At 39.9% G+C, this 18729-nt stretch overlaps 3 protein-coding genes across 4 annotated transcripts in view; 2 read left to right on the top strand and 1 right to left on the bottom strand.

The window, feature by feature from the left end:
- Nucleotides 1-12359, bottom strand: part of si:dkey-250k15.4 — a 29369-nt gene extending 17010 nt beyond the window's left edge. Inside the window, exons 1-4 of one of the 2 annotated variants that reach the window (XM_034221682.1) lie at nt 12022-12359; nt 9330-10603; nt 8160-8299; nt 7956-8036 (exon numbers count right to left, since the gene is read on the bottom strand). In XM_034221682.1, coding sequence (XP_034077573.1) covers nt 7956-8036; nt 8160-8299; nt 9330-10590 — 1482 coding nt within the window. In that variant the 5' untranslated portion in view covers nt 10591-10603; nt 12022-12359. Of the gene's footprint in view, nt 1-6931; nt 8037-8159; nt 8300-9329; nt 10604-12021 lie in introns of those variants that run through there. The other variant, XM_034221683.1, reaches the window with a different exon arrangement.
- LOC117549626 (toll-like receptor 13) lies at nt 289-5613 on the top strand. Its single transcript, XM_034221681.1, is given in 5 exon segments — nt 289-1305; nt 3273-3486; nt 3488-4549; nt 4551-4654; nt 4657-5613. Coding segments are annotated over 5 exon segments (2901 nt in total). The 5' UTR covers nt 289-647; the 3' UTR covers nt 5520-5613.
- pafah1b3 lies at nt 12336-16009 on the top strand. The gene is made up of 5 exons (XM_034221684.1): nt 12336-12752; nt 13259-13348; nt 13462-13578; nt 13740-13862; nt 14548-16009. The coding sequence occupies exons 1-5, from the start codon at nt 12672-12674 to the stop codon at nt 14806-14808; spliced, it is 672 nt and encodes a 223-aa protein (XP_034077575.1). The 5' UTR covers nt 12336-12671; the 3' UTR covers nt 14809-16009.
- Nucleotides 16010-18729: the final 2720 nt, after the last annotated feature.

The following is an 18729-nucleotide window of genomic DNA, read 5'->3' as shown; positions in this document are numbered from 1 at the left end:
CTTCGTGTGTGGTTTGGGGCCATCTTCGTGCGAAATTCACAATTCCATATTTGTGTGTCCATCGGGTGTCAATTTCGGGACAGTGTGACAGGGGCTTAACCGTCTGCTTATGCAGGGAAACTGTTGGCAGTGGCACCAGTTGTAGTTTTAAGCTTGTGAAATAAAATCCAATGCAATGCCTTGATCAGTAGTTTCTCTCTGATTTCTAGAAGAACGCTTTACAAAAACATTAGCATTATTATATTCTTTCATAAGTCTTCTCAAAACTGTCACTAACGCAATGATCTTTTTCTAACATTTTTCTCACAATTTTTCAAAGCTTCTCTGTCAACACTGACATTTAAAGTCAGAGAAGTAGGGAGATTTAGTGAGCGTAAGGGGGTTACTGCTAGTGTCACTTTAAAATGTGGCCTATTTAAATCTAAGGACTGCGGTCTGCTTGGAAGCAAAACGCGTGATAAAAACATTGGCTGTAAACATGACAAGTAATACAAATCCATCATTTCTTTCCTCAGATTCCTGTACCACCGTCAGTTGATGAACATGAGGCCCTCTACAGACATGTTCAACATATTATAGGAACAAACCAAACCAACAAAGAGACTGCCCAAATAATTTAAAGGACAACGTTTCTCTGGACTGGCAAAATGGCGAGTCTAATTTATTGGCTGTTTTCCGTTGCATTTGTTCTTGGTGCAGTTCAAATGGCCAGTGGTTACAGCTACAGCAACTGCATTGAAAAACCCTACTGGAAAGTAACCTTTCAATGTGTCAATCGGAAGGAGACGAATATTACAAATATTACAAAAGACCTGCCGTCATCTACTATCAATCTCACCATCTCAATTAATCATCTGGGGGTCATTCCCAACAACAGCTTTGGTCATCTCCAAAAACTTGAGCAACTCCGACTAGATCATAATAACATAACGACCATCGGTCAATCTGCTTTCGAGAACCTGCTTCATCTCACGTCTCTGAACTTGTCCTTTAACCAAATATCAGAGCTTAACCCTGCTGTGTTTAAGGACCTGCACAACCTCACCTTTCTCTCGCTGACAAACAATACATTAAAGCGACTCCCCGGAGGCATTTTCTCCACTCTTCTCAAACTGGAAACTTTAATCATGAGCCAAAACCATCTGAAAAACTTTTCAGAGGTCGCTGAGTCTGTGTCACATTTAGTAAATCTGACAAAAATAGATATTTGCTTCAACAATTTGACCTCTCTCAGCCACTCAAATGTGTCACTACCCAAATCCCTCACTACATTATATTTGTCTAGAAATAATCTGTCTACATTAGGATGCAGAGATGTTCACAAGTCTTTTTTTGCAAGTCCAAGTCAAGTCTCAAGTCTTTGGTCACGAGTCCAAGTCAAGTCTCAAGTCTTTGTGGGGTGAGACTTGATCAAGTCTCAAGTCTTTGGTCACGAGTCCAAGTCAAGTCTCAAGTCTTTGTGGGGTGAGACTTGATCAAGTCTCAAGTCTTTGGTCACGAGTCCAAGTCAAGTCTCAAGTCTCTAAAAAATAAAAGTCTCATGTCTCTTCTGGTTGTAATAAGCCTTCTATTGTCTGCTGCTATCCAGTCTGTTAAGAACACTGCACAGCTATATCTAAGAAATTCAAAGCATTTACTGTATTATTATCACTCCTATATCTATTAGCATACAGTATCAGTACTGATTAGTTGTTTGTTATATGATCACTTTAAACAGGCTATTGCAATGCAATATGAGGAAAAACATCACACTTTAGCTAAATGCAAACAACTTGTAAGCAAAACACTTCAGAATCAGAAATCAGTATCACAAATACTTTATTAATCCCCCGCAGGGAAACTGTGTTAAAAGTACTTAAAAGTAAACATTTGTTCTGTGCCATTTGCAACTAAAAAACTATTGCTGCAATATTATCTGAAATATACTGAACTGGTGATATTAAAACATGACCTGTTCCAAAAGAGATATCTACCATTAACACCATTTACCAGCCAAATGCTGGTAAATCATGCAAGTGGCTGGTACTGTATGTTGCATGCACCAGCCAAAAATAACAATGGCAATCTATTGAGTGGCTAGTAACATTTCAACATTCACTAGGTTAGCCATTTGGCCAGTTGACAAAAATGTTAAAATTTGACCTCTGCAACCGTATTGTTTAATTACACTGGGTCTCTAATTACATCTTTTAAGTCTACTATAAATAAACATATTCCTCTATCCTCTCACTCAAACCCAGTGTAATGGTAACCTGATAAACCTGTAACATTAACGTTACGTGGTCAACAATAAACCTGTAACCTGCCTATAAACCGACAGATGTATTTATGTATGTAACTATGTATTTTTCTACGTTTAACGTTAGCCAGTAGATGGTGGCAGCGGAACGTAATGATTAACGTTACCGACCTTTTTTATGTCATGTCAAGAGTTGGATGTCAACGCCACTCAACGCAAACAAGTGTGACAAGCAAACATTCACTCATCTTTTCAAATATTCAGTTACAAAGCTAGTAGCAAGCTAAGTTAACATTACATAGCTGATGCTGAGCTAAACATGTTTGCTAACCGTCCAGATGCGTTAATGTGACTGACCTCTCCGGGTGAGTTTTCAAGTGCCTGATGACATTTGACGTTGTTGCACCAGCATCGTTGATTTTAATATTGCAGACTTTGCAGTGTGCGCTCCTTTTGTTGGTGCCGCCGGCGTTTTGTTCGAAGTTTTTATAGTTGAACCTAATTACAAGCGGTACAGCTGCAGGTGTGCCGCCAGTCGCCATGGTGTTACCATGATGTTAATGTTAAAGTTAAAGGTGGGGTAGGTAAGTTTGAGAAACCGGCTCGAGATACACTTTTTGTTATATTCCATGGAATGCTCTTAACATCCCGATAGCCGGCCCGGCTAAAGTAACTGGATGGCCTAACTGCCTGTCAGCCTGCCATCGGGGCACAAACTTATCTCGTGCCCTCATTGGTCATGTGTGCGTTCGTGTGTGTTGGAGGAGGGGCTCTGTGAGGAAGTGGCAGATTTTCTCCGGTTGTGTATTTTCAAATTCTAGCGATCTCGAGCCGGTTTCTCAAACTTACCTACCCCACCTTTAATACGCCAAAAATAGAAAACACAATGATTGTTCACGAGTCCCAAAACACGAGTCCAAGTCGAGTCCGAAGTCTTTTGAGCAGGAGTCCAAGTCAAGTCTGAAGTCTCTGTGTGTGCGACTTAAGTGCGACTCGAGTCCGAGTCACAGACTCGAGTCCCCATCTATGTTAGGATGTAATCAATCGTTTCTCGAGAACATCAAGGTGCTGGATTTGTCTTACAATCAGAGGCTGCCTACGATGGCTTTTGAAGGAGTGGATTTAAGGCGTGTAAGCTATCTGCGTTTGCGTTCAACAAGTGTCAAGGTCATGGAGTTTTTAAACATCAGCAATATCAATGCAGGTCACGTTGATTTCTCTGACATGGGCCTTGAAAATGACAGAGTTATTATGCATATTGTTAAAGGAAAAAAATGGGGAATCGATACAAAATGTAAGCCTGGGTAGTAACAAGATTGTGAATCTGACAAACAACATTCTTAACCAATGTCCTAACATCACACAGGCTTTGGATCTTTCCCACAATAAACTGAGAAACATAAGTTGTCTTAACTTTCTCGATAGACAGACAATGCTAAAGAGCGTCAATTTAGAACACAACCATCTCACCTTCCTGAAATCTTGTAAACCACCACAAATGGGTAATTTAACCAATATAACAGATCTGAGCTATCGCTACAACCGCATCCGATCGGTCGGCTCTTATGCTTTCTATCGAACACCAAATATCACGACACTACAGCTTAACATAAACACAATAGCTTATCTCGATCGTAAAGCTCTCATGGGGTTAAACAAGCTGGAGATACTCCGTCTGGATAATAACCTCTTAACTGATTTGTTCAGTGAGACCTTTGAAAATACTTTCAACCTGAAAATCCTCAACCTACGCAACAATCGTATCTCTGTAATTTTTAATAGGACCTTCCACAGTTTAAAGAATCTTAACACACTGGACCTAGGAGGAAATAAGATCACTCATATCAAGCCATCTGGCCTTGATGAACTACAAAGTCTGTCCAAATTCTATCTCGATGGAAACAACCTCCAAACGATTGAAAATTCCCTCCATCGTGTATTTCAAGACACGCTAACTGTTCTGGATTTACAGAGTAATACGTTTTGCTTCCTCGAGGACAACGACAGTTCACCATTTATGAACCTCAGCAAACTGAAGGATCTGAAACTGGACGGGCAGCGACCACATGGCCTCACAGTTTTACCCCCACATTTTTTCGATGGCCTCCACTCCCTGAAATCTCTGTATCTAACGAACAATAACATCTTCAATCTTCCTCCCGATGCCTTTGATAATCTGACAGGCTTAAGTTTCCTCACGTTAGATAACTGCTGTGTTGGGGTGACACAACTACAGCCAGGAATCTTTAAAAATCTAAGAAATTTGACCCGATTGACTGTTGAAAATATAGGTATTCAGAACTTTACAAAAGTTGCACATACTGCAACTCAACCGCAATGTAATGCAGAGTATTCGTTTGGACGCACTAGAAAGTTTACCTAAACTTCACTACCTCGACATACAGAATATTCCTCTATCTGCACCTGTGAAAACAGCTTGCTGCAAAACTGGACAGTGCACAACCAAAATACCCAGGTGGTCTATCTCTACAATCTTCCGTGCCCAAACCAAGCAAAAAGCAGATTCCACAACTTTGACACCAAAGTTTGTTACATAGATTTGGAAGAGTACTTCTTCCTTAGCACAGCAGTTGTGATCTTCCTGTTCACAGTAGCTCCTTTACTTTATGTCAAACTGTACTGGAAAATGAAGTATGGCTACTATGTGTTCATTTCTTGGTTTGGTGAGCAGTGGCGCAGACTCAGAGAGAAGGAGGAAAATTGCAAATATGACGCATTTATTTCCTATAACTCCTCTTATGAACAATGGGTCATGGACCAGTTAATTCTGAACCTGGAGGGCAATGGATCGTCTTTTAAACTTTGTCTACATCACAGGGACTTTGAGCTTGGCCGCAATATTGTGGACAACATTTTCTCTGCTGTATATAGCCGCCGCAAAACTATCTGTGTGGTGAGCAGGAATTTCCTCAAGAGTGAGTGGTGTTCTCTGGAAATCCAACTGGCCAGCTACCGCCTCTTCGATGAGCACCGGGACGTCCTCCTGCTTGTGTGTCTGGAGCAAATCTCAGAGAGGCAGGTGTCGTGCTATCACAGCATGAGGAAAGTCATGTTGAAAAAGACTTATCTGCAGTGGCCTAGCTCAGACTGCACTGACCCGACGCAGGCCCAAGCGCTGTTTTGGAATCAGCTAAGAAGGGCAATAAGATCCGGGAGCAGACAAGAAGCAGAGGAAATTAACAATGAAGTTCATGAAGAAGAGGAACCTGGAAATGTTGACACTCACACATCAGATGAAAAATATTACTTGCTTACTTGAAAATGTTCATGTGTGACTGTTGAGACAAACCTTTCATTAAAGAGCCTGTGACAGCCTCCCAACAGCTGTTGTGCAATGAAATATTGGGCTACTAGTAATCCCAAACCGTCAGTTTAAAAAAGAAGGTGCGATACCGTTCCGATAAATATAAATAATTTCGAACATCGCGGGGAAATTCCTTCGACTCATTTTGAAGTTTTGGGGGAAGCCGGAAGTGACGTCAATGCGGGAACGCTTCACTGTGTGGCGAGAGAGCCAAACACGGACAAAGTGTGTTGTCATGCGTAGAAATGGTGAATTACTGAGTTTAGGCACGTTAATACCGTTTTAATGAAGTTGACTACAGTATATTCATATTTGTCAGTGCTTTCATGTCAATTCGGCGAACATAAACATAAATGATCGTGGTGAAGATGATTAAATTAGGATTACAAATCGGTAGTGAGAGCTGCTGAATTTCCTCCCGTACTGATATAAAAACAAATCGATTATTTTTGTAGTTGTAAACTCAAGTGGATTAAACTACATTTATTAGTGCTTTCATGTCAATACGGCGAACATATGATACATTAAATGATCGTGAGGATGATGATTAAAAATAGTTTGTTTGAGTCGGTCTGCATTTCCTGATGAGAAAACAAACCGATGCTTTTTGTAGTTGTAGTACACCAACGTGGATTAAACGTGTGTTTTTTTTTACCACAATGTTGGGGAAATTAATGGATAAAATGCACGGATTATGATTATTATTATTCCTACTCCGATCGGGACACTAGGTCCACCGTTTCCCCGCAGCGAGGCTCCCCCCGTTGACAGTTTACGTTGGCTGGGCTGGGTGGAGTGGCGGACTGGCCATCGGGACGATTCCCGATGGGCCGGTACCGAAGTGGGCCGGTCGAGAGTCCCGGGCTGATTTTTAGTCCCAGTCCACCACTGGCTACATGACCGTATTATCGCCCATATTGACGCACCTAATTCCTAAACTTCTAACAGATACAACATAAACCGATCCTTCAGCCTCATATGAGCTCTCAGACACGTTCAAAATTAAACTGTCATCGCTGTCTGAGCTTGCTGCTGTGTGCGCCATCGTGCGTTTGCATGCAGATGTTGGGATCCGGAACGGTGCAGCTGGAGCTCTTGGCCCGCAATTACGTCACACATAATTTGGCGGGATTTGAAGAATCCCCGAGAAGATCCAGAATATGGTCAACATTGAAGGGCAGATTAATGGTTATCAAAGTACAAATATCCAAAATCAGTTCAGTAACGGTTTCAAGGGGACAATATTTACTCAAATTGATGGGTTTGGATGATGGGGGAAACTCGTGTCACAGGCTCTTTAAGTTCAATGCATAATAAAATGTTCTGCTGTTTGGAGAGGAACATGAAAATATGGTGGAAATGTGAAGTATGATCCATTGTACTGTGAACTTTTAATCCATACAAGCATTAATCAGAGGTGTCATTTAATTGATGTGCTCAATTCGTTGCATTACACAATTGTGATAATGTGTTTTATTGCATTTAAATGTAGCCCACACACAATATATGAAAATGCTTTCACAATAGCACATCTGGCAAAGCTTCTTCTATAAGAATTTCCCGTTATAACACCAGTGTTAAAGATGATATGTACACAGCTCTGCACATTAAAAAATGTTCCTAAAATGCAAACAATACATTATTGTGCGTTTGTTTATCTCAGCATAAATGGGTCAAAAGAATAGAAGAGATAACTCTTGTGATGTCAGCTACTGCTATTACATTTAATACTGTGTCTTTAATTAAAAATAATACGAGCACACGCAACATATTTTTCGCTCTCAACAAAAAATCTTGATGGTTTGAATTGAGAGCATTTTAAGTTTGTCAAAGAAATGTTCACAGGCTTGTCTTTATGCAGAGCTTCACTCTATATTAGTACAGTCTCATTGGAGGGAAGGTCCACTGCTCAGGGCTCGGGAAAGAAGAGAGGGGGGCTGCTGGGTCTTTGTCTATCATGTGAGATGGAGGGTAATGTTTCATGTCAGTGTGGTGGTAGGACCTGAGGGGAGGGCCAGTAGAAGGATGACTGAATTGGCTGTAGGGATGGAAACTCTCTTGAGGATGGTGAGTTTGGGTGGGGAAGGAGGGAGCAAATGAATATCTGTCAGATTCAAATGGGTCTGGGAAATGCATTAGCTCAGCAGGACGTCGATCTGGCAGCTGAGTTTGATAAGGGAAGAAAGGCTGGATGGTGCTGCTCCTCTCTGCTCTGGTGTTGTCTTTGGAGGTGTTTTCAAAGGAATCAAAAGTAAAATCTTTATTGCTCCTGTTTCTGTTGAAGCTGTCTTCCCACGGCTCAGACTGTGAGGCCTTTTGTCCCCAGCATGAGGGTGGAGAGAACAAATGACTGCTGGCTGTACCTCCAGAGGGCTCAAAGTCCATGCAGAACTGAGGAGCGCAAGAAGGTCTGGTGATGTCATCAAAAATGCTGACAGAAGTCTCCACAGGGCTTGTCAACCAATCAGCGGTCTTTACATACAAATCAGAAAGCATTTTATTCCAGAGTAATACAAATTAAAATGACAAAATAAGGGATAACAGTTGACCATATGTTAAATGAACTAAATTAAGGAAGTGAAGTTAAGGTCTTACCTGTTCCATGTTTCGGTTTGGTTGTGGCCTGGATTTCCAGCTAAAATGTCTACTTCCAGTCGTTCTGAAAGGTGTGGTTTTCTGGGCGTCAAAACATGTCTGATTAGCAGTTTCGGCTTGAAACGCTGCTTTGAACACATCTAAAAAGGAAGAGACCAAACTGAAAACCTGCCCACAAATTATAATGCGAACAGTGCTTACCACTGCTTTTATAATACAATAAATGTGCTAATGTTTATCGTGAATACATTCAGTTCTCATTCTCATTCAGTTCAAGAAGAATACCTTTTACATCTTATAATAATAAACCGTCATAAAAACAATATGAACATTCAACGATGTTTTCACTGCTGTATTCATACTGTGTTCATACTGTGTTCATACTGGCCATTAAGAAATCCCACCAACCTAAATGTGCTTTTAATGTAATTAAGGGGTGAAAAATCCATAGTCTCATTCTGTGCATTAATGTTAGTTAATGTCAAGGTAATATAAAGCTTCTTCTATTCTTTGTACAAAATGCACTCTTTTTGTAACTTTTCGTCCTCTAAATCTGAGCAAGGAAACACTATGCATAAAGGTAAGACAGTAACTGTTAAAAGATGCAGAGCATGCAGGACAACACAATGACATTCCTGTTCTGAATGATTAACAGTAGGCGGTGATAATATCTGTGGCCTGTGATGTTGCAACAAAGTCAATAAAAAAATATACTGTAGATTTAAACAATTCATGTTTTTAGTTAGCTTTGCAACAGTTTCATAATGAAATCAATGTATTTAATGCATTTTGAAGGCATAAAGAATGCAGTGTTATTTAAACTCATTTGATAAAGTGAACATTTAATAAAAACATAGATTTTTGTTTTAAAGATGGTTAATATGCACAGTACAATCAATATTGAGAATACAGAAGTTATTGATACCTATACTAAAATAAGTCAAAATCACATGATACCATGTGAACATGAATAAATGCCTAAAATGTACTTGTTGCTCATTTTTGTAGATTAGATTGTGAACCACCATATCTGAATATAACAGTGGCGTAATGATACAGAAAGATGATGAGACATATAGTCAGAATGACGTATCACTTCAAATCAACCATAACGTTTAAAAAACCATCACATTTCATTTGGTCAGAAGCGTCTAGAATTTGAGAGCCTACCTGGAGGTAGAAGCTCTTCCATCATGGTCGACTCCTGAGGTTGGACTTTCTTTGAGGGATCAGCACCAAAGCTGAGGCATCGCTGCACCTCATGGAGGTTTCCCTGAAGCTGCGATCCGTGGTTGTCCCGTAGAGCTCTCAGCAGGACCTCTCTGCTCTCTGCCACCAGGTTTCTCCTCCTCAGCAGTGGGAACCGCAGAGAGTCAGTCAAACGTGCTGCCACGGCACCGACAGACTGAGACACACAGTCAGGATCTGGTCTTCTGGGCTGTATGTCAGAGATGTCAGCAATGGGGGAGCTGGACAGCTGAAGGGGGCTCGGGCTGACACCATGAGCCTGTGTGTGATGGACAGGAGAGTCCCTGTTCATTGGGGTGTGGTCCAGAGCAGAAATCATGTGTCCTTTTACCTTCCTGTTTAATGTGTTCATAACAGTGAGAGTCAGCTGAGACTCTTTGCCCTCAGCAGACACGTCAGGGTTCATCTTATTGCTCTTGACTATCACAACATCGCTGGAGCTGTTTTTCAATGAGATGCTTTGAACACTTTCCAAAGAAAGCTCAAGTTGTGGCTGCGCTCTCTGCCCGGCTGTTATTTCTGATCCCTGACTGATTTGATTATCTTTCTTCTCGCAATCATCATGGCCTGTTTGTTTTTCCAATGGCAGACTTTCATCATTATCAGCAACCAATAAATCATTAATGGAGGATGGAGAAGGGATTTGGGATGTTGAAAAGGTATGTGAAGTAGCATTTTTGTTTTCATGTACTTGCTGTCCACTTTTCAGTTTCAGTTTCCTCTGCTCACTTAACAAGCGTTCAATGTCGATAGACTTCACCTCATGGTTGAACAGGCCTTGGTGTCCTATCAGGCGACTGTCCGTTATTATGCTGGGCTCCTGTGCAGCAGGAGTGGTGGTTGGAAAAGATGCCGCTCTCCTTGAAGGACAGTGACAGCTACTATGACAGCCGTTCTCGAAATGTGCCGCCATGTCGCTACTGATTTGGCGGCGGCATTGATGATGATGTGATTTGTACGCTAGGACTTCTTTCCCACCACCTCTCATCTGACTCCTGTCCTTGCGGCTCCTACGTCTTTTCATTTTGTTCTGCTCATCTGTTTTACTATGATTTGAACAGTTGCAGTCTGCAGTGAATCTGTTCACTGAGCGAGGGTTTTTATCTGCTGATTTCAGTTGATTGTTGAAAACATTTAAAATCTTTTCTTTGTCCGATGAAGACATGCCGCACAGGTGGCTCATGCTGCACCAGTTTCTGCAGAAAGATAAGCACGAGTCATTTGTAAGACTGTAAAAACCGAGATAAGAGAGCCAGGTCACCTCTGCAGGATGTTGTTGCACCTCAGTGATGCCAACTCTTATAAAGCAAATTACTTGTGTTTTAATGACAGTTGCCGGCTAAATCAAAATGTTGACCCTCTGGACTGTGGCCTGCACATTATCCATACTGAAAAAGCATATCAAATGTATTTTCTTAACACTTTACTGTATGACATGTCTGCAAGATATGAGTCTCCGCTGTGGATAGTTTAACAGAGACAGACACTAGTTCACATGTACAGTGAAACACTCTTTACATGATCATTATATCTAAATATTCACATAAAACCTTCGAATGAGGATCCTAATATTGAAGGCGGCCTTTTCCCCCCCTATTTGACTCAAACTGTACTGTAAATGATGTAATTTTTAAGCCAATTACAAATAAAATATCACTAAATTAAACAATATTGAGCCAAGGCAAAAGTATGGTATGCTAAAATGCTCCATTCACAGTATTTTCTTAGCAAAGAAGTTCAATATGTCCCAAATTCACCTGCAACTAAAACAAAATTAGCCATTAAAAATTAGCAAGGTAACAAAAGCACCATGGCAACAGCATAATGGCAAATGCTACACTTAGTTGATGTCTACTACAGGCAGTTTGTGCTCTCTGATAATATCCATATAGCAAAATAGAGTATTTGTAGTTCAAACCAAGTCTGCCGTACTTTGCAAACATTAACACATTATCATGTCGTAGTTTTCCAGTTGAAGAGTACAGGGGGTGGCAACGGTGCACATGTAGCGTTTAGCTGGTATTTAGATCAACTTTTAATTGATAAAACTGGGAAAGCTGTCCTGACCAAAGTCACGGGGGATTGAGTATGACTGTAAATATATGTATATGAACAAGCCAATGCCATACTATACTCTTACATGTATGTTGCAAATAACCTCGAAGCAACTACTTCCAACTGCTTCGTGCGCACTTTTTTTTTTTTTGTTGTCAAAAGGGTCTTAACGTTGAAGACGTTCCAAAAAGAATCCAACATGATATGCATTTGCGCTATAACATTGCTTGTTAAATGAATAAACAATTACATTAATTACACGTTTCAATATGCAACTGCGCCCCCTGTGGTTCCAAATCCCAAACACCTGTTATTTGGATTTAGCCTGATAGCTATGCTAGTAAGCTAGGTGGTTAGCAATCAGGTGAGAGTAACATCAACCACCAGCTGCACTCTAACTATAGTCACATGTGTATGGATTTTAAGTATTTGGCTTTATCTGCTGAAAAACACAATAACTAACCTTAACACTGAGCCCATTCAATCTTATACAAACTAAAAATCCTCCTAGAAACATTTGTATACAAACTTTAAATCTATAATGTAAAGCGCAACTTACTGTTAGTCTTTTTCTTCCTTTTGTACATTTGTCGTTGCTCAGCAACATGTCGTAGCTGTTTCTCTGCGCAGCAGCAACTCTCACGAGCACCATCGAGCAGGGTGAGTTCATTTTCCAAGACGAGGGGTGAACCCGTATTATCTTTTATATTCCTACTAACGTTTACTCTTTAGAATTTTCCATTTCTTCATAAAGTATGATCTTAAATTGAACGCAAAACATATAGTATTAAAAAGGGGTCAAACAATTATCAAAAAACATAAAAATACACATGTTGTTGCCCATGGACAACAATGGTACTGGCGACTATAGTGAACATTTACTTCCTGAATCTGAATTGGGAGATGACGGTTTTTTGATTTCATGGTAGCCTATGTTCAGTAATTTCTTTAAATGTAGCCTTAATATAAAGCTCTGCCTTTTCCCTTTCGCACCGTATAGGTTTGCATAAGGTTGACAACAATCTCTGTGTTGCTGTGACCAGTATCTCTCTGTTAAACCACATCTATCTTTCAGCAAGTAGGCTAGCTACTGTTGCTAATTCTTCAAACCTCCTTAGATTTAGCAATTATAGCTGCAGACGTTCAATTAATCGATTCGTTTTCCGTACCAAAAACACTACGTGACTGCTAGCGAACACAGATAGAGTCATGAGTGCAGAAGACTCAAACCCAGCCGCCACACCCACTCTCCGTGAGGACATCGAGGGAGATGCACGATGGATGTCTTTGGTGTGTGAAATTATGTGATTATTATCACTTTTTTGTTACTTATTCCATGTATTTAACATAGCTAAAGCATTAATACAACCATGAACTGCCTGGTTTCCCCAGTCTTGTATTGTTGCTAATGTTTACTCTTTGGGAATTACTGTAAAGTACTTATAGTCATTGTTGTGTAGGTCATTTAACACAAGAACAACAATGTTGATATATGCTTCTGTAATTAAGCAGTTTTCTCCTTAGATTGTCATAGAAATATGCACTAGTATTATTCTGTTTGTATTATATATCACGATTGAGCAAGGACCATCTCTAAAAGAGAAGAGATGCTATGTATGAGATTATAGGCAAAAGCCAGTTTCCATCTGCAGTCCATGCTAATTCGAGCTAATGTCTTCCAATTTATAAATAACAAAATATATTTAGAAATGTTTTAACCATTTGTGTGCATTTACTATACATCAAAACACAAATAATAATTTCATAGTTTGTATATGTTTACTTTCTCTTTGTAGCACAACCGCTTTGTTTCTGACAGCAAAGACAAAGAGCCTGATGTCTTGTTTGTTGGAGACTCTCTAATTCAGCACCTGCACCAGTTTGGGGTAAGTCTCACCCTTTCCTGTGTCTGGTCCTGTAAACATAGTTTGATAGCTTGTCTTGTTCTCTACTTTCAAACAGTCAAAGTTGAAGCTTTCTTGTTGTGCTTTGTCTGTAGATATGGAGGCAGCTGTTCTCTCCTCTCCATGCCCTCAACTTTGGGGTGGGTGGTGATGCAACACAACATGTGCTGTGGAGACTGAGCAACGGCGAGCTGGATAACATCAGCCCAAAGGTCTATATCCCTGCCAAAAATAGAGAACATGATTGTACTTGTTTATTCACACAGTAGACCCATTGTGCTTTATTTGTGTGCGTAAATCCCGTCTCCAGGTATATTGACCCGAAACTATTATGGAGGACATTTAAACATTTCTTTCTCTTCTGTTTTTGTAGGTTGTGGTGCTGTGGGTGGGCACTTTCAATTATGCCCATACTCCTGAACAGATCTGTGGAGGCATCATGGCTATTGTCCAAGTCATTAAGAACAAGCTCCCCAATTCCCGCACTGTAGTACTCGTAGGTTTTTTTTTAATGCATTCCTACAGTTGCATGTAGGTTAAAAATGACAAATGAGGTTCATGCGACCATTAGACTGCATAGTTGGATTTAAACTTTGTGTAATTTAGAAACTGGGAACTGTTTGGATTACGCTACTTGTCACACTTTATTTTAAGGCTTTACTTGTTTGGGGGAAGGCTGAGATGCAACATGTGCTGTATGTTTAGTTGGTCTACAGAGTATTATAACATAACTTCTGACATGGGTGAGAAACTGTTGACTGATCGAGCCTAATTTAAATTTTGGGAAACAACCCATAGATGTGAAATGCTTTTTTACATTGATCCATGTATTTCTAGGAATGTTACTAGAATCAGAATCAGAATACCTTTATTTGTCCCACAGAGGGAATTTAAAATTGTTCCAGCAGAAAAGAGCCAAAGACAGCTTAATGTTACCTCAAGCATGCATACACAAGATTATAATAATAATTATAATAAAAAGAGTTACACATCTTACAAAAATACACATCATGTAACAGTTCTGAGGATTTAGCAGCCAAGTATATATTGCAGTTTTTAACGGCATATATATATATTGCACATATTGCACATAGTTGGTATTTAACAACAAGAGGTGTTATAGTCCGTGTTGTTAAAATAGAAGTGTCCAACATTTAAAGCAACATACATTTGTTTTCCAGGGTTTACTGCCTAGAGGTAAATCGCCAAACCTTCGCCGGGAGCGAAACGCCGCTGTGAACCAGCTGGTGCAAGAGGCCGTGACCTCCCTCCCCCACGCCTCTTTCCTCAACGTGGACCCAGGCTTCGTCCACTCCAACGGCAGCATCTCCCATCAGGACATGTACGATTACCTTCACCTGACCCCCCAGGGCTTCCAGGCTGTGTGCGACCCCCTGCATGCCCATCTCAAGACCATGCTAGAGAAGCCTGCTGAGAACTGAGCAGGGCACAAAGTCACAGAAGGTGGTCCTCATCCCTGTTTCCAGAGAACAGCACTCCGCTTATTAACACCATCAATGATCAATATAATTAATGATTTGAGCCTAAGAGCTGTACACATTATTAACACATTAAGTCCTCTCCATGGTGGTTGGTGACCACTGTTACAGATTATGGGACCATAGAGTTTTTGTTGTGGTAATGATACAGTTAGAAATGTAACATGCTGTGCTGTAAAGAAACAAAGTATTGCTTTTACTCCCGTTAAACATCTGATCCACTAGCTTTTGATTGTCAAAGTGTTTTCTCATAGTAGAATATTCACATTCCTCTGACACATGGTAAATATGAGTGAACACGATCAGAGCCAGACAGTGAAAGGAAATCTGAAGCTGGAAGACACCATTGGTTGAAATGATACTTTTAAAAAGACGCAGCACCTTTTTACTCCAATGAAGATATGCTATAGGTCAAAACATTAGTTGCTGCTCCTTATGTAAAGCTTTACAACTGGGTTCTCCAGTTTTCACTTAAAACTCTCTTGAGACGTACAAGGCCTAATTTACGTTAGAATATGGACGGATATAACAAAAAATAAACAATGATAAAATGCATTGCCCATCTGAGGCTACTGGAACAGGAACTAACTGAAACGGGTTGCCAGTATAGGTCTGGTTAAAAAAAAAAAAAATACAATACTGCCCTTACCAGAAAACTGCTGTGATTTGCCATTTTGGTTCCATGAGTTACATTCATTTGCCAATCGCTTTATTTACTCCATGGTGATGTCTGGTGTCTTTTGTATGTTCATTTGAATGACCAAATGTTTTTTCATTGACTATAACTATGTTTACTTGCCTTTTACCATGTGATTTGTTGTCTCATTATTGTCTTTGCACCTTTTTTGCTTCACCTATTGTAACATTAACATATTTTGCGATGAGAGGCTGTGTCTTGTTTCAAACATAAATGTATTTAAGTAGGTTGTGAAGTTGTATACATATATCTAAAAATTGCTTGTGCTTCAAGTGTAACCTCAACTGCGACATTATGATCAATCAGATCATTTTAAAAGGCTTTACACTAAAATGCTTCTGAGCCTCTTATATGAGGGTTGTGCTACAGACCTTGAAATGATGCTTCAGGATGTCTGACTGTAAGTGATGAAAGAATGCATTAAATATGAAACATTGTTTTAGTGTCCTTTGACTCATTAATTGAATCTAAATTCATGTATTGAAACTAATGTAGTGCAGAGGCCCTATTATGCTGTTTGGGGTTTTCCCTTCACTTTAGCTTGTTAAAGGTTTTTGTGCATGTAAATGGTCTGAAAAGTCTAAATTCCCAAAGATCCTTCCTGAGAGAGTTTCTCCCCCCCACACACTCCTCCTACCGGCCTGAAACACCACCATTTGACTCCTTTGTTTAATTCTGTAACATAATGACATCAATATGTAACACGTGTGCGTCCATTGGCTAGCACTCCAACACATTGTACATGATAGGTTAAGGCGCGAGACATCTCTCAGCTAACCAATCAGAGCAGACTGGGCTCTGGTTTCAGACAGAGGGTGAAAAGAGGTGCTGCAGCACAGGCAGTATGAGAGTAAGAGCTTTTTGAACATTAAAGCATGTCACAGTAGAGACACTAAATACACATATGAACCTGAAGAAGAGTAATATATCCTCTTTTCTAACTCACTAACTAGCAGGGTCATTGTGAGTACATGCCCAAAGGGGATTTATGTTTTGTGTTTTTTTACTTGTTTTCTTCCAGTCTTAAACATTGTTATGAGCAGAGAGCTACACTTCAGTAATTTAAGACTGGTGAACAAGTCTCGTTTTGCCCAACAGTTTCATCCAACATGAATCCCACAATACCAGACCACATACCTTGCCTGATTATGGCACGCATGATCTACCATGTGACAGTTAGTGGTGCACCCATTGCAGTTTTGTTGACAAGGCTGATAACATCACCCATCATTTTTGATTGATGATTACAAAAGTTTGTACAGCAGGAAAAGCCTTATCCAGGAATTAAAAAAATGACAATATGTCCCTGCAGCACAAACCACCAACCAGGAAGAACATCCTTTTTGAGATTTTTGTTTTGCACATGCTACTAATTCACAGTAACAGTTTCAAAAATGTCTATTATGTTCCCCCATCAAGGCTTTACCAGGGATACAAAACAAAGGGTTGCCTCTTGGCTATTTTTTGGTAAGATCATGTAATAAGAAGACACAGTAAGTTTTCTTTCAGTGGATATCAGTATCATCAGGTCTTTCACTTTCTCACGACAATGAGCCATGACTCAAAACCACAAACAGTTTTTTGGGCAAAGATGCATGTTTGGTTTTGGAGCCAAGGCAGAACGTATAAAAGTTAGCGCTGAGCTTCAGTCTGCAATGTTCAAAACAACAGATAAAGCCAGAAATCTAGGTGTAGTCATGGACTCTGACCTGAGTTTCAACAGTCACATTAAAACAGTTACTAAATCAGCCTACTATCACCTAAAGAATATATCTAGGATTAAAAGACTAATGTCACAGCAGGATTTGTAAAAACTTGTCCATGCTTTTATCTTCAGTAGACTCGACTACTGCAATGGTGTCTTCACAGGTCTCACTAAAAAATCTATTAGGAAGCTGCAGCTAATTCAGAACGCCGCTGCTCGAGTCCTCACTAACACTAAGAAAGTGGATCACATCACTCCAGTTCTGAAGTCTTTACACTGGCTTCCCTGTGTGTCAAAGAATAGATTTCAAAATACTGCTGCTGGTTTATAAAGCACTGAATGGTTTAGGCCCAAAATACATTTCTGACCTCCTGCTAAATGATGAACCATCCAGATCTCTCAGGTCTTCAGGGACTGGTCAGCTTTCTGTCCCCAGAGTCAGAACTAAACATGGAGAAGCAGCGTTCAGTTATTATGCTCCAAATATCTGGAACCAACTCCCAGAAACCTGCAGGTCCGCTGCAACTCTTACTACTTTTAAATCCAGGCTGAAGACTTTTCTTTTTGCCGCTGCTTTTAATTGAACTATTCACATCTTAGACTGCACTGTAACTTTTATCCATGTATTTTTTCTTTTAATGTTTATTTTATTATCTTTTCTTTTTAATGACTGATTCTAAATGCCATTTTCTTAATGTCTTTCATTTTTTGTAAAGCCCTTGAATTGCCTTGTGTTGAAAAGTGCTATATAAATAAACTTGCCTTGCCTTGCCTTTTCCTGTCATTCACAGTCACCCACTGTGAAAGGTGCTGGTAGGGCAAGTTTCAAGCTTCAAATACCTGGCAGGCGATGAATGTGCCACAGCTATCATTTCAGAAATGAACACCAGCCTTTATAAAGACAAGAGACAAACAACATCCCTTGTATTCCCTCACTGGGACTGAAGTTAGTGGACTCATTGTATTGGACTTGCTAAACTACAATATGGGACCAAGACTGTTCTTGTTGTTGGCTCTCACCCTGCTCCTATTTACTGATCACAGCCAAGGTATTGTATACGTTTTTCAGTATTTTACTATTAAATTCATTTTAAAGTATGTTTATATCCTCTGCATTTTATTCTGTGATTTGCAAAGGTATTCCTGAGACACATGAGAAATCCTTGGATGTCAGCACATTCTCAGATGGTATGTGATTTTGATGTTTAAAACACATTTTCCACAAGTTGTCCATTTATATGTATTGAATTGTTGTAACTGCATTACTTTATTTCATTCATGTTCATTAATGATCTGTATTTCTTTATCAATTGTATCGTAGCCTCTATTTTTGGAGAACTACTGACTACTGCAAATCCAATCGACATCCCAAGACAGCGCAACAGAGCTTGTTACTGTAAAGGTAAAGCAATGTTGGTGATACAATTTAGCGGTTTCAATGTAAACACAGCCTTAGTGGAGT

The sequence above is a fragment of the Gymnodraco acuticeps genome, unplaced genomic scaffold (assembly GCF_902827175.1).
Source record: "Gymnodraco acuticeps unplaced genomic scaffold, fGymAcu1.1, whole genome shotgun sequence".
NCBI lineage: Eukaryota > Metazoa > Chordata > Actinopteri > Perciformes > Bathydraconidae > Gymnodraco > Gymnodraco acuticeps.
The sequence above is the reverse complement of the archived record's forward strand: the minus strand, read 5'-3'. Positions and strand labels throughout refer to the sequence as shown.